Source organism: Brassica napus, chromosome C8 (assembly GCF_020379485.1).
Source record: "Brassica napus cultivar Da-Ae chromosome C8, Da-Ae, whole genome shotgun sequence".
NCBI classification, from domain to species: Eukaryota; Viridiplantae; Streptophyta; class Magnoliopsida; order Brassicales; family Brassicaceae; genus Brassica; species Brassica napus.
The window spans coordinates 26,947,680-26,963,723 of NC_063451.1; the positions used below are offsets into that span (position 1 = coordinate 26,947,680).

The 16,044-nt window shown below is 36.6% G+C and overlaps 2 protein-coding genes and 1 non-coding gene across 3 annotated transcripts; 1 reads left to right on the plus strand and 2 right to left on the minus strand.

Annotated features, from left to right (window-relative positions):
* Positions 1-3,916: 3,916 nt before the first annotated feature.
* On the minus strand, positions 3,917-13,419 carry LOC106378798 (pyrophosphate--fructose 6-phosphate 1-phosphotransferase subunit beta 1-like). The gene is given in 15 exon segments (XM_048766887.1): positions 3,917-4,180; positions 4,260-4,373; positions 4,456-4,558; positions 4,657-4,768; positions 4,875-4,990; positions 5,083-5,253; positions 5,354-5,485; positions 5,640-5,728; positions 5,808-5,871; positions 6,035-6,140; positions 9,670-9,776; positions 9,858-9,911; positions 9,990-10,111; positions 10,226-10,384; positions 13,407-13,419. Coding segments are annotated over 15 exon segments (1,536 nt in total). The 3' UTR covers positions 3,917-4,106.
* LOC125592220 lies at positions 10,858-10,991 on the plus strand. Its single transcript, XR_007328062.1, has one exon. It is a non-coding gene; the product is annotated as a small nucleolar RNA snoR111 (small nucleolar RNA).
* A 1,438-nt stretch (positions 13,420-14,857) lies between the features above and the next one.
* LOC106379930 lies at positions 14,858-15,740 on the minus strand. Its single transcript, XM_013819779.3, has one exon. It carries the CDS (start codon positions 15,675-15,677, stop codon positions 15,003-15,005), a length of 675 nt encoding a protein of 224 aa, XP_013675233.1. The 5' UTR covers positions 15,678-15,740; the 3' UTR covers positions 14,858-15,002.
* Positions 15,741-16,044: the final 304 nt, after the last annotated feature.

Here is a 16,044-nt window from a genome sequence, read left to right on the forward strand (position 1 = left end):
TTACTTTTCTCGAAGCATTCTTCTATGGTGCAAGTTTTTTGTGGTTCCACTACGTCTCGAGTAGTCCCAGCGACTTCTGCAATAATTTTTTTCACTCTGCAAGGTAATATTAAATCACCAGTTGAAATGTAATGTTGTTATATTTGAATAAATTGTGTTAAAGATATGAAAAGGATCATTGTGTTCCATACTTTTCTCCATGTATTTCAAAGACTTGAATTCCCGACGTTCTGACGCCCAATGATGCCTATCTGTAACGTTTCAGCACGGAAGACAAATGAAAACTGAAAATGATTGCTAAAACATCAACCAATAGAGTTACAGTGAACCTGAGGGATATTTAACAATGGGCTGTGAACAAACCTTTAAAATTAGTTATCCATTGGAAAGAACGTATTTCTTCACCTAGTGAGTTCATCACGATACTTACAAAGAAGTGTTCTTTAATACACAGGACTTGCATACTATTTTGTATAAAACTGATGATGATGATGATCTCTTGTTCCTGCTCCACACAACAAATCAGCATGTTGGTTTGCTTAGTTCTTCAAATCAAGTAAAAGAGGTCAATACGCAGTTGCTTTGATGTGTCGACAAAATCAGCAATTCAAATCTAAGTTTACACTTGCGTCAGATATTTTTGAAAATTGGGAAACATGAAAAAAATAGATCAGTGTTACCTTCTTCTTCTTGGCTCAAGGAGATTTATAAACTGTACCAAAAACACAGCCAAGCTTTGTGAAATTGAGAAACAAAGATATGTTTTCCCACTTATGTGTGCTTCAGGTTTAGGTTTTTAGTAGATCTAAATGGTGACTGAAACGCCAAAAGCAAAAGCTTAAAAAATTGAAGAATCTGAAGGGTGTGATACGGACAACCATACCAGGAAGAACTGATGAAAGACCCTTGGATTTTGTGATTTTTTTCCTTGACGAAAGTGATCGATTTCGCCGGTGTGTTTGCATATGATACTTTCAACACGTTCTTCGACACGATCGAGGAGCAAAACCTTGTGAGATATATAGTGAGTGGGATGAAATATGAAACCTTGCATCACAGTCCCCTGCAGGAGTTAAAATAATTCAGGTTTAAGGATGCTATTTATAATATTATCGACTGAAAGTTGGGGATTAGAACTCATACCTACTCATCGATGAGTAGGAGCTCTAAGCCAAGAAAGCCCCCAACTTTGGCTATGTTTTTTGCCTCCTAAAAATGGATTAGCCAGAATCGAAGCTGTGACTCAGATCGTCCTGGTGAGATGTCGATGAAATACATGGTGACGGGAGATTTTCTGGTGGTAAGCTGAGACTTCGTGGTGGATTTCATAGCCATGGATGTAGCTTTTGCAGAGTTGATTTTTTTATTTAGGTTTAGAGATAGAGCTATATATAGGAGAAGTATCAAGCGGAGGTGGAGCAAAACTTTTAAGAATTGCTTTAACATCGTTATTGATTGAGAATCTAAAGGAAAAAAAAACAGAAATTGGAGAAGATGAAGTGGAAGAGCCGGGGAGAGTCGCCAAGCTTAGACGAAGAAGCATGTTTATCTACATGGGCTGGATGGGCCAAACTGATAATCTTAATAAAACCTAAACGAAAGCCCATTCTATCTAAGCCATATATGACATGGCAAAAGGAAGTCTTCTGATTGGTCTGAATTTCCAATTTGATATGGATCCCCTCAGAGGGCTTTATATCTGGTTTTTAGTATAGTTTTGATTTGTGGGACTCAAACAATTTAAGAATCTGTGTCAATTTTGTCTCTTGCAATCTGGATCGTTTTATTGACAGACACGTTACTGTATGCGGGCCCCATCGCCACGTGGAATCCCGCGATTAGCTACTCTTTTTTTTTTTTTTAATTGAAAAAAATAATAAAATAATTAAAAAAATTTACCTGGGTTATCGAGCTATCAGTATCTGCGTTGCTGATGCTCTAATCGAGCTATCAGTATCTGCGTTGCTGATGCTCTAATCGAGCTATCAGTATCTGCGTTGCTGATGCTCTTATATTCTTTACCGGAATACAAAGACACGGACTAATCCTACGCATGGATGCATGTTTGTTTTATAATGATATGTTTTATTTTGGTCAAACAGATTATATAGAAATGTTATTCTTTTTTATTTTGGTCGAAATAAAAATGTTTTTCTCCTTCTTGTTTCCCCTTTTTGTCAGTAAAAAGGATGAGTTCTTATTCGGTGTAAACAAACTTATGTAACGATGTGATCTAAATCTTGCAAAAAATATCTGCCATTCTACATTTATGAAATTTACTAGTCTTTTTAAGAGTGGTCAGAACGTTCTTTGATTTCTTAGCATTTATGGAGACAGTCAACATTTATTTTTAGAAATTGCCATAAAGTGTAGTTTATCTTCAAGAACAATGGTGGTACAAGATTTTTCATAATTTTTGGTGATAAAAATAAATCAAAATAAAATATATTTTAGAGGAGTATTTGAAATTCTTTCTATGAGTAAAGAGTATCTCAGCATTTGATCCTGCATGCTTCTTCTTTTTTTAACTTCCGGAATTTATTAGCAATTGAAATAGAGAAACAGAGTACTCAGAGAGCCCAAACAACAAAGGCACTCTAACAACCTAAACACAACCCTTGCCTTAAACAAAGATAATACAAAGACAAGTACCACCACAGAAAAGAGGACACATTAGAGGAGTCGGCTTTCATTGACAAAGAATTCAAAAAGCCAAGAAAGATGTCCAGTAGCCACATAGGATTACATTCTTCCTTCCCTGGTAACGTTTTGAGCAATGATTACCGCTCCTCTATTTTCCTCCTTCAAAACGCTCAATAGTTGATAATCCGCAATCCCCCGCAGAAGCTGATTTAACTCCACCACATGATATCGCAAGGCAAGCCAAAGGAGTGGTTTGTGCACCGCCGTGAAAATCTCTTTATAATCCCTTGCAAACACCACTTTGTTGTAATGCAGACTCGACATGCTTTCCACTGCCCAAAGAATCGAAACCAGCCTGGCTTCAGCCAAGCTACGCACATTCGAAAAGGCTCTACGACTATGCATAAGTACCACTCCTCTATGATTCCTTACGACCCACGCAACACCCATCAGCTTCGTTTGCTTCACCCAATCAAAGCCCACATTACACATCAACCAATCTTTTCGAGGGGGGGCTCCATTTCCTTTAAATCGACACTACCTCATTAGTACTCCGCTTATTAGTTTCTTCTTCTACTTCTTGAGCTAAAAACCATTCATCTGCTTCATATACAACCTTTTCCTTAATCTCTTCAGGGTAACCATCTCATGCCCTTGAAAATCAATTCGTTTCTACTCTTCCAAATACCCCATAACAGCCACGACCATGTTCTATTCATTGTTATCTCGCGTTGTTTACTGTTCTTTAACTTTAACAGATAGTTTAAGTTTCCAAACAGACTTCCTTCATCAAAACCAATCTCTGGATGAGGAATACCAGATAATGCCCACACTTGTCTCGCTGGATCACATTGGAACAGAGCATGTAGAATTGACTCTCCCTCGACGCCACACGTCTGGCATCTATCATCAATATGCATACCTCTCTTGATAATAAGCTCAGACACTGGCATTGCTTCATTCAACGCTTTCCACAGAAAGATCTTAATCTTGGGCGCCGAGAGGATTTTCCACACTTCTTCTGTTTAATTTTTTTTTTCGTTAGCATTTAGTATGTTTATAAATTATATATTAGTGGCTCAACAGTCAACACAGATATTAAAAATAGTTAACCAAACGTAAGGTCACGTGACTCCGGTCTCTCATGTCCCCTTTCTTGGTTCTTTCCGAACAGACAAAAGGAGAGAGAGCGACTAAACTGTAGGATGAAATAAATCGTCGCAATTAAGAGCGGGGAAGCTCTGTTCTGATATAGATTGTTTCAACTTTATACATTTTAGACTATGTCATCCACATTATGATATTATTATATGTAAAAGAACAGAAGGGGAAGACAACATCTAGTGTGGTGAAAGCTTAACCGTAACATGTAGACTTTCCAAGATAAGAAAGAAAGATCAAATGTGCGTCTCCAATGAAAGCAGAAAATCAAGAAAATGAAAAGAGACTGGTTAATCCAGAGATTATTGATCACCAAGTTTAAGAAGTAGAGTGTGGCTGAGAGCATCTGAACCAGGTCCCGTGAATTGGATTGGACCTGCAATTAAAATAAAAATAACATGATGAGGAACCATAAACAAAAGATACATTGTTTTATAACAAAAATTGTAACGGACCAGGGCTGATGTATCGATTCTTCAAAGCCCATACCTCGCGCAGTGATGTGAATTTCTTAAACGGTGCACCTTCAAGCTCCACCATTGCTTGCTTGATCACAAACTTGAACTTACCTGCAAGTTGAAATCAACCAGACTTTTTAATATCTAGATTTTAAGTGTTTCTTAACAATTTTTGCTGATTTATTTTTCAGACCGTGTCTCCTCTCGACATCCATCAAGGCTGTAAGAGCAGTCCCACCTACAGTCCACTCTTCCACAGGAGCAGCCAAGTTCCCCACATGCGCCCATTACAGTTACTCATCTCATTCTCAGCTCAAACGATTTAATCAAAGACTGTTCTGATCAACAGATACATAAGAAGACTGATTTGAATGAAGAAAGATGGAGTACAAACCGAAGAGATCAGTCCGGTTTTCCCACTGTTGAGAAGTACTCCAGCGCCATAACCAAGCGCATAACAGTAGGTTGCATCAAAATTTGTAGGCAAACCACATCTTCCTTTATACATGTATTCATGTTGATGAATACAATAAATCGATATTGTTTGGTTGACATTGATTAACAAGCAATATATTAATACTGCAGCTACACATAGCAATTTTGAGAAAGTACCCGAAGAAATGAGACTGCCCCATGAACTGTCCCTTGTAAGAACCAGCTTGCTTTCTTTTCTCCAGCTCAGTTTCAACCATTTGAATAAGCATCTTCTCTGTCTCAATCTTGGCCACCTATCAAGATTAGGTACATGGTATCATTAAGACAGAGGTAGTTGTGTCTTGGTGGAAATCTAGTATGAGAAGACCGGATTATGATTAATCACCTGGACATTTCCGTGTGGTTCTCTCTCGAGTATCAGTTGTTCCTGAATCGCTTCAGGTAGAAGGTCAAAGAGCTTCAAAGATTGTTCAGCGAGCTTCTTCTTCCGCTCTCCACTTTCATCAACAACCTCATTTGCCAAAATTTCATTTAGTTCTGCGATCAGCTCTTGGACCTGACAAGTCAAAAAGTTAATAGTGATCACCAGTTAAGAAGAACAATCATAGTAACTAGCTTAAAAGTGGTGAACTCTGTGTTTAGTGGTGGAAACAAACCTCGGGAATAAAATCGATCAGACCTTCTGGAATCAGAATAACACCGTAGTTGTAACCAAGTTCAGAACGCTTGCAGATAACATCTACCATGTAATCCGTGACATTCTTCAAAGTCTGCTTCTGCGCAGACACCTGCAAAGGGGTATTTCCAGATCAAAACATGAGTAAAAATAGACTGATCTACTGACGTTCATGGGAAAAATGTCAACCAAAATGAATCTCATATGCAGTCTATTAGATTCAAAAAGTATCTTTGGTGTAATTTAAAAGTCAGACGTTAACATACTTTCTCTCCAATAATGGTTATGTTTGGGTGAGTTTGTAAGGCACACTCGAGCATAATGTGGGAAGCAGCACGACCCATAAGTCGTACAGCTGCAATAAAATGTGATACAACATTACGAGCATAAGTAAACAAACAAGGCACAACGGAAATGTTTAATCAATTACTTACAGTGGTAATACTTTCCAGTTGACCTTGCATCAATCATGACATTTCCAATCATTTCAGTGTAAATCAGCATAAGCAATAGAATGTTTTATTAGGCTTCTCTCAACATATTTCTTTTGATGGAGAAGGCAATTAGGTTCGTGACAAGGAATATAATCAATAGAATATGATAGCAAATAGTGTGACTAGAGACGAAAGTCTAGACAAATATTGATCAAAAGGAAACTAACCTTGCAAGCAGTATCAAATCCAAAACTAGTAGGAACCTCTATGCATTTCAAATCACCATCAATGGTCTTGGGGCAGCCAGTGACTCGGGTTTTCAAGGTCTTACTCCTAATCACACAAGTAAAAAATGAAGTCAAAATGTTGAATCACTATGTAGCATGGAATCGTTGGTGGTCATGCGTTTCGTGCTTCCGAAGCGGAACCGGAAACGGAATCGCTGGGAATCACTCGGAATCGTCATGGAATCACGTTTCGGATAGTGAGACGTTTGGAACCGTAATGGAAGCACGCGATTCAGGATTGGAAGCGTCGATGGATAGTTGACGGAAGCGTCGATGGATAGTTGACGGAAGCGTCGATGGATATATGTTCAAAAAACTGAAAATTATTTTGGGCTTTTAAATTTTGATTTGTTTTGTGAATATGTGATCCAATTAGATCATTACAATAACAAAACCCTAGTTACCAAATAAGCTAAAAAGATTAAAACTCTTGAAATTCAGTTACCGTAAGAAGCAGTTCTGATATTTCTTCAAGTTACACATTTTATCCAGATTCTGAGAGAAGAGAAGCAAAGGTACGTAACTCATATATATATAAATACTCAGTTATTGTGCTTTGTTTGATGTGTTGTCACTTGTTTGTCTTTTATGCATGTGGTTTGCATATTCTATTGTTTGATCGTGAGTGTATTAAAGTCATGGCTGCACTTTTTTGGTTTTCAATTTCAGTGCAAGGAATATTTTAAATATTGTATTATTATAAGTTGCTTTGTGTACGTAGCTTTGTGTGATATTGTTGTAGTCTTTTGTAATTTTATGTTTCATATTTGTATTATGTTCGGTATATTAAGATATTATATATTAGTATTCATATAACTTTTTCACAGGACTAATGTCTCAAGATCCTCTAAACATGGATGAGTCCTCGAACGTGGATGACAAGGCACCTTTGTGGATCTATGTGAACAAAATTGAGAAGTTAGCTGGAGGAGGATCATGGAGGTTTGAATGCAAGTTCTGCAGTAATTCATATGTTGGATCTCATAGTAGAGTTATGACTCATCTGCTGCAAGGGGGAAAAGGAATTAAATGATGCTTGAAAGTCACTCCTCAACAAAGAGTTAACCTGAAAAAGCTAGTTGATAATTGCAAAGAGAGGTTAAAGCGTGCAGCTTCCAAAGCAGTTCCACTTCCTTCGTCATCAAGGAACATGTCTAGTTCTTCTCTTGATTATGATATGAGCTACAAAGTTCCAAACGCAACTGAGTCTGATCCAAAGAAGAGAAAGGGTCCTTTGGAAAAAGCATTTCAGAATGAAGCTAGGGAGCAATGTGATGGGGAGGTATCTAGGATGTTCTACACAGGTGGTCTGTCTTTTAACCTTGCAAGAAATCCTCACTACCGCAATTCATATGTGCGTGCTTCCCAAATTCCAGGATATGTTCCACCCGGGTATAATGCATTGAGAACTACACTTCTTCAAAAGGAAAGAAAGAACATTGAGATGCATTTGCAACCTTTGAAGAACACATGGAAACAAAAAGGAGTGAGTATATGTAGTGATGGTTGGTCAGATCCACAACGAAGACCAATATTTAACTTGATTGCTGCAAATGAGAGTGGTCCAATGATGTTAAGGGCGATCAATACTCATGGTGAGACAAAAATCGGTGAGATGATTGCATAGCTGATCATAGACGGCATAAAGGAGGCTGGGCATGAAAATGTGGTTCAGGTTGTCACTGACAATGCTTCAAACTGTGTAAAAGCTGGTGCGCTTATTTCAGCCAAGTTTCCTACTATTTTCTGGACACCATGTGTGGTTCATACCTTGAACCTTGCTCTGAAGAATATATGTTCACCATTACTGAGCACAAGAAATAATGAAGCAGTGTAAGCAGTGTATGATGCTTGTTACTGGATAAAGTCTATCAGTGAAGATGTGAATTGGATCAAGAATTATATTATGAATCACGGGATGAGGCTTGTAATGTTCACTGAGCATTGTGATCTTAAGCTCCTCACAATTGCTTCTACAAGGTTAGTTTTCTATATTTTTAATTGAGAGCTTACTTATATTCTTAATCTTTAAGTTAATAATCATTAGTTTTATTTTTACAGGTTTGCTTCCACGGTTGTAATGTTAAAGAGATTCAAAAAAATAAAGACTGGGTTACAACAAATGGTGATCAGTCCTAAATGGGATGACTATAAAGAAGACGGTGTAGAGAGAGCATCTGCAGTGAAGAAAAAGATATTAGATAAGTTGTTTCGGGAGGAGCTTGAATATGCTTTATCTTTCACTTTGCCCATCTATAGCGTGATTAGAGCTATTGATACTGATAAACCTTCTCTTCATCTGGTTTATGAATGGTAGGAAAGTATGATTCAGAATGTCAAGAGAGCAATCTTCAAAAAAGAAAGGAAACAACTTAATGAAGATTCCGTCTTTTGGACTGCGGTGCACTCGATTTTGACTTCTCGTTGGAGTAAGAGTAATACTCCTCTTCATTGTATGGCACATTCTCTAAACCCCAAGTAAGTTTATAAATCTGTTTTTATTCTGTTTTTCTTATCAACTTATAAAATGGTAAAATTGGTTTTTGATCAGTAAGATTTTAATTGTTATATATATTTGTTGGATGCAGGTACTATAGTTCAGAGTGGCTTGTAGAAGAAGACAGTAGAAAAGCTCCACATCAAGATTTGGAGGTTACTAGAGAAAGAAAAAATTGCATCATGAAGTATTTTCCAAATCAAGATGAAAGGAGAGAGGTTAACGTTGAATATTCTAACTTCTCTTTATGCATGGAGGACTTTGGTAGTGTTGATGTGATTCATGATAGGTTTATCTTAGAACCTTTGAGATGGTGGGCAGTTCATGGATCTTCGGCACCAAAACTTCAAATCTTAGCATTCAAGTTACTTGGACAACCATTTTCATCCTCATGCTGCGAAAGGAATTGGAGTACATACAAGTTCATTCATTCTGCTATAAGAAACAAGATTGTTCCCCAAAGAGCTGAAGATTTAGTATTTGTGCATACTAACCTCCGTCTTCTATCAAGAAGGAGCTCTTCTTATAAAGAAGGTCCTAGCTGTATGTGGGATGTAGGAGGTGATCAATTTGTTTCGCTGGATGAGATTAATTTGGGAAAACTTGAGTTTGAAGATCTTTCTCTTGATGAACCAGAATTGGAAGTTGTTTTGTTTGGTGGAGATGGGGAAAATGAGAACAATGATGAGTTCGATATTTAACTTGAAGCTTGAATTTTTTTTATGTTATGTTGAGTTTTTTTGTTTGTTAACTTTTATGTTGAACTTCATTATTTAAATTATGTGTTGGATTTTTATTATTATTTATTTTATTTTATTAAGTGCTTCAATATTATATATATATATATATATATATATATATATATATATATGTATAAACGCTTCCAACACGTACCCGTTTCCTAAATATTTTAAATTTTTTGCTTCTACGCTTCTTTACGCTTCCGCTTCCGCGTCCCCGCTTCCGATTCCATGCAGCATAGTGAATCAGCAAAAGCATTAAAGATTCCATTCACATGGATCTTCAAGACAAATAAGCTTCCACAACAGGCATAGAAAGATCTGACTCCAAGGACTACCTGAAGTTTTCAGCAAGGAGGCAAGCATTGGTGTTGGAGTCATCCTCTCCGATAACTACCAATCCGTCCAAATCTAGCTTCTTTGCTGTTTCTTCAACTTGTTTAAACTGCACATGTGAGCCAACATACAATTAATTACCCACTGCATGCAACTTTGGAAGCAACAATAAAAAAAAATAATAGTCAACCTGCTCAGGGGTTTCAATCTTGTCTCTTCCACTGCAGATCATGTCAAAACCACCATGTTGAGACATAAAGAGAATCCTAATCAATCACAAAGTTATAGTCTTTTGATCCATTGACAACAACAGTCCAAGTACCTGGTTTATGTAAGGGTGAATGTATTCAGCATTCAACTCAACGTATTTGCATTTCATGATACCAGCTGGACCACCCTTGAACCCGTAAAACGTACTTCCTTTAGCACGCTCCTGCAAGTAATCTAAACCCGAAAAAACAAAATTACAAATAAAGACTTCACCTTTAAAGATACAATGATACAGAAAGCAATCATCTTGACATTTTAAAAATATGTCTTTTTTAAATAAACACTCACCGAACAGTCCAGAGATGACATTGTGCCCAGGTGCCTGCCCTCCAGAGAAAACAACACTGATCTTCAGTTTCTGTCTGGACGAAGCTGCTGCATTCTGGTCAGGAACAACAGATACAGATGGCTGACCATATAAACCAGGAAACAACTTGGCAATCTCATCTGCAAGTTGTTCACTTCGACGTCAACTGTCAAGGATATTTAGTCAAGAATCAAAAAAATCTATTGACTCATCCAAGAAGGCAAATGGTGTTTTAGTGATATCGGTCTGTTAAAGGCCCATTACTAATGGGCCTCCGTAGTTTAATGAGCCTTCGTAGTTTATGCCTTTGAGCTTTAATGGCTGATTAGTATCAATGAGTGAGTCTATTAGGATATTAGTTGGGCTCTCGACCCAAAGGCCCAAACGAATTCTTTTTCTTTTGCTCGGAGGGTTTCTAGGGCATCATTCTGTATCAAATACTATAAATACACCTCTGGAAACTAGTCCTCAACCAAGCGGCACCCGCAATGATAAATCATCTGTTGGGATTAGTTTTTTCTACTTTCTTTCTCTGTTTAGCTTAGTTGGTTTTGATTTTTGAAATAGAATTTTGATTACTATTGATCTTGAAAAAGAAAACCTCGTGGTTCTTCTAATCGGGCAAGAGAGAGTACGGTGTCTCTGAGTCCTTTAATGAATCTTGGCGAGGGAAATAGATTTGGCCGTGATATATCGTTTCAGTCGTCCTATTTGTTGGTTGACGATCTGATTGTTGCTCGTCCACACTTTTTTTCTCTTTCTAAAAATATATTTTCCCACACAGAAACTGAGAGTGCGAATGATGATTATAGATTTAATTATTTCTTCACTTTGATCCGACTGGATAATTAGTTATCCCTGTGGACTAAATTCTGATTACTGACGCATTCACTTTTCTTAAAAGCTTAATGGTTTATTAGAACGAAAGTACTGTTTTAGTTTACAAATGGGGATTTCAACTAATCGGCCTCGATTTGATAAAGCTAATAGTTAGTAACATGGATTAAGAAGGTTTAAATACTAAAATTTTGTTACACTAATCAACAAATTAATTTGCGTAACAAAATGATCCTAGAAATAGTCATGAATGATGAGACTAGTCGGCAATTCCAAAAGAGAAAATGACTCATAGCACTAAAAAAATAATTTTTTTTTTGCCACAAATATAGTTTTTAAAAATAAAAATAATCAAAATAGCATTTTAATCTTTTATCAAAAGAGATAAATATATATTTATATCGCAATAATAAATTCTAAATATCGCAATGATAAATTAGAGTTTAGAGTTTAGGGTTTAGGGTTTGGGGTTTAGGGTTTAGGGTTTAGGGTTCAGAGTTGGAGAGTCGGATTTTGGGATAAGATAAATAAAAAAAATTTAAATTTTTCAAAAGATAAAATGCTATTTTGGTCATTTTAGTTTTTGAAGACTATTTTTGTGACATAAATTCAGAATGGTGCTATTTTGGAAATTTGCCAATTCCAAAATTTTGTAACAATTTCACCGAATTTTAGTGTTAATTATGAAATTTAGTGCAAACAACTTTAGTCGACTATAACTTAGAACAGAAACTCGAAATATCGGTAAGATAGCTATTTGCAATGGAATTAATTTACCCAGTGGAGATAACTAGTTCTCGGACGGATCCGGATATCCGAGAAATTTAGGATATCCGGATCCGTCGGATCCGTAGATTTAATATCTGGATCCAGATTCGTGGTTTCCGGATATCCGGGTTTTGGATATCCGTCTCGATATTTTATTATCCGCAGATATCCGGATCCGGATTCGTCAAAATAATTAAAAATAAATTTTTTAACAAAAAATACTAATTTTTTTAATATAATACATAAATTAAATATTTATAAATATATTTATATATGTTTATAATATTGTAAAAACTAAAATATAATATTATAAGATTAATTCATGTATAAATATTAATATATCAAATATAGATATTAATAAAATTTAAAAATTTAATCTATTTTAAAAATACGGATCCGGATCCGGATATCCAGACCTAAAAATTAAGATATCCGGATTCGGTTTGCACGGATCCAAGATTTTACTATCTGTATTCGGATCCGGGCACCTCTAGATATTCTATTTTCGGAGCGGATCTTAGATCGAATCCGGATCTCGGATAATAAGTACAGGCCCAGAGATAACAACCTTATGGAACATTTCGCCTATCTACATAGACCGGGTTCAGCTTTGCGCGAGGCTACTTTGACTGAGCAGATAAAGATTATGGGAAGGTGACTTCTAAATCCACAATGGCTCAAAAGCCTTTAAAAATAAACGTTGAACCAAAAAAGCTATGTACAAACTGTTAATGGACCTCAGGTTCATATCAAAATTAATTCTACACAAATCAGTTGATGTGTTTTAAAATATGAAAGGGCCAATCAAAATTATAGAATCCATTTCGTACAACGGACTACGGCCCATTTCGTTTCGTATTGCCACAGAAATCTACTAAAAATGAAACATATAAACAAAGGGAAAGTGAGTGTTTCAAAACAAAAAAAAACAAAAAACAAAGGGAAAGTGAATTTGAGAAATGGTACTATTTGATGGCTCTTTCTTATGAAAATTATGAGAATCTTATTTACTCTTTACTCTATTTTTTTTTGTTTTTTTTTTGTAGTACTCTTTACTCTATTTGCATTTGTATAATTTGTTCATACAACCAATAAGCGTTAAGAAAATTTGTTCCGATCATTTTATGTTTGGTTTGGTTTTTACTTTGATGAAAGTGAAAACAGAAAGTGTGAAGGGAGGAAGAGTACAAGTAAGATACTCGCTTGGCTTTAGGTTTTAAGTTTTAACTTTGCGCACAGTTTAGACAAAAAATCAAACTAATGTGCCTTGACAAACAGAACAAGTAAAAGACGTTGCCTAGACTTTTTAGTCCAAACTATTGAGATTATTAAAACATCTCGAACACGCCTCCTCTGACATTTTCTTTTATTAAAAGAAAAAAAGCACCAAAGCTACATCGCTATGAGTAATGACATCTATCATCTGACATTGCAGTTCAAACAGAAATACAGTAATATTTTTTCTTGTGCGGGGAAGTGTAAGAGTAAAAAGTGTCACACCGAGACCTGAGCCATCGTGTCTCCACTTTTTCTATCTACTTATGAAACCCTATGTACGAATATCCCGCATTTCTAGGATTTAGTTCCCTCGTTTTGTCTGAAAAAGATAGTTGAATTATTTTTTTGATCGTGCTTACAAACCATACCCAAGAGACAGAGAATGATGATTCGATCACTTCTGATTACTTTTGCTAGTTACAAGCTTTAAGCATGGTTCAGAAGGTTTATTTACTTCTTTGGAAGTGCATTTGAACAAAAAATCGAATAAAACAAAAAATGGTAAGGTGGATAAGGGGATGGGGTACGGTATATTCTCCAAGCTGCAAAGAATAGTTGTAGCTCAGAAGAAAATGGACGTAGGATTCGCATGTCTGCCCGAAGTTGGAAGACAATTGTTCATTTGTTATGTCTAATCTATGAACTTTTCAAAACCAATAAATCTCCCTCGAGTAATGTTAGTCTGAATTAAATGGAACTTGACTATACTAAAACAAGAATAGGATCTGATAATGATAATTGTGAAGCGCGGAGTTGTACTCAATTGACATCCATGAAAAAAGTTACGAAATGATTATTTATTTTATATTCCACTATCAGATTACAAATCGACTTTTGGAGTTTAGACTTTACGCTTTGATGAAAGGGACCAGATGGGGTGACCCGCAAAAGGCAATAATGTACAGACAAACTATGCGAAGAGAACAGCGTTCATGGGAAGCATTAGAATTGGCTGTGGTAGTGGTCAGCACAAAAGATATCGTTGGACCCCAGATGATACTTTTATTTATTATATAGTCAATTAAATATGTCTAGCTAAGTATCTAGGAAGTAACAATTCTTTTTTGAATTTTGCTCAATAATATAAGTCGTTCAATTCTGGCGGTAAGAAAACAATAATTTATGCAAGTTTGAGCATTTTGTGTTGTAATCCCACAATGTGTATGAATGAATACAACGTACTAAATACGTGCAACTATACTAACTTTTTTACATAAACAAGATGTTTTTTTTTTACTCAGAAAAATATTTTTTTTTCCCGCAAATTGAAATACATTCCAATGGAAAATACTTGTTTTAATACAAGAACCGGCAGAAAACGAACATTCCCCAGACACAAAAGCCCACATGGAAGCGACAGATAGAACTCACACAAGGGTGAGAAAAACGATTACCCTCTACACTTGGGAATTAAGCAACCAACTTAGCACACTTTAGAACACGGCGGAAGCTAATGAACAGGAATTATCGCTGCTGATCTTTGATCGCCACCCGAAAAACTCCACTTCTCGCACCCAGTCCCGCCGACCTATCGCTGCTGCTCAGTCCCGCCAAACGATAACGTCCAAGAACCCAAAGAACCTCAAGACTTCATAACCCGACAGGATGGACCACTACTGGATCCACACCACTTTCGGATACATAATCAAGATACAATAATATTTTTGTTGTATTATAGTACAGCTAATGCCAACTATACTAACTTTTTTTATATAATTAAGATGTTAAAAGACAATGATATTTTGTTGCATTATAGTACAGTTAATGCGCTTACACATGAAAACGTTCGGTAATCAAACAGTTTGGCCTACAAAGATCCAAGTGAATTACACAAAGCAACAAACATTTATAGCTTTTTATTTCTTGTAAATATTCTCATCCCCAAACACCAAAAACTTTCTCACCTATGAAACTCACAAACCTCCTAACGGACCCCTCCTCCTCCTCCGCCTCTTCGCTACCGTCTCCCGCATGGAACTCCTCCGTAAATTCCAAACCGCCGTTGCAACCACCAGTTCCATCAACTAACTTGCTCGAACATGCACACGAACTTGCTATAGACTCAGTGACCTGACTTAGACTCTCTGAATCATTCGTACCAAAGCTAGGACTAGCGAGAGCTGAAGACTTCCCTGAACGCTTTCTCCGATCTTTCTTCCCACTTACGTTCTTCTTCTTCTTGGTGTGTTTCTTCTTCTCCAAGCTGTCTTCGTAAGCGTCGATGATTTCATGAATCAGCTGGCGACTTGGTGAAGAGTCCCATCTGACCCAGTAACACGTATAACAGTTGAAACAGTCGCAGTGGAAGAGAGGCGCGTGGTTGTCTAAACGTGACTTCTCGCGGGGTTTGGTCTTATTCATGCGAGAGGTATAGTTTCGGTCGCTTGAGTAAGAGGCTGTTGACAAGAGGTAAGCCAAGACTTCACGGTCATTTGGAGAAAGAACCGCCGCTAGTGAAAAGATGGCAACGGGAAGAAGGGAGAGAAGGTGGTCGTCGGATTTTATCTGCGGCGAGGGGTGTACGGTTCCTTTCCGGTAGAGCTTCTTCATTGCTTCGTATGTAAGAGAGAGAGAGAAAGAGGGACCAGACAGACATTATTAAAGAAGATGTTATTGAGACTTTTAAATACACGAAAGAGTCTTTAGGTTTCTGTTTGTTTCATTCTTTATTTATTGTTTTGTCATTTTAGTTAGTACTATGCTACTATGAAATTAGGCTACATGCAAATAATACTCGACAACATTTAATTGGTCCAAGTTAAAATGTTCAATATGCATAATAAAATGCATCAAGTTTGTTTACTAAAGTGTTTTTACAATTTTAAAATAAAAGTTTTCTTTTTGTGTGAGTTTACTGCTTTTCAATATTATGTGTCACAAAGGTCATCACTCATCCATGGGTTTTGGATGTATTCTT

Excerpts from the sequence above, each read along its gene's own strand:
- LOC106379930 (XM_013819779.3), bottom strand. The coding sequence starts at position 15,677 with ATGAAGAAGCTCTACCGGAAAGGAACCGTACACCCCTCGCCGCAGATA.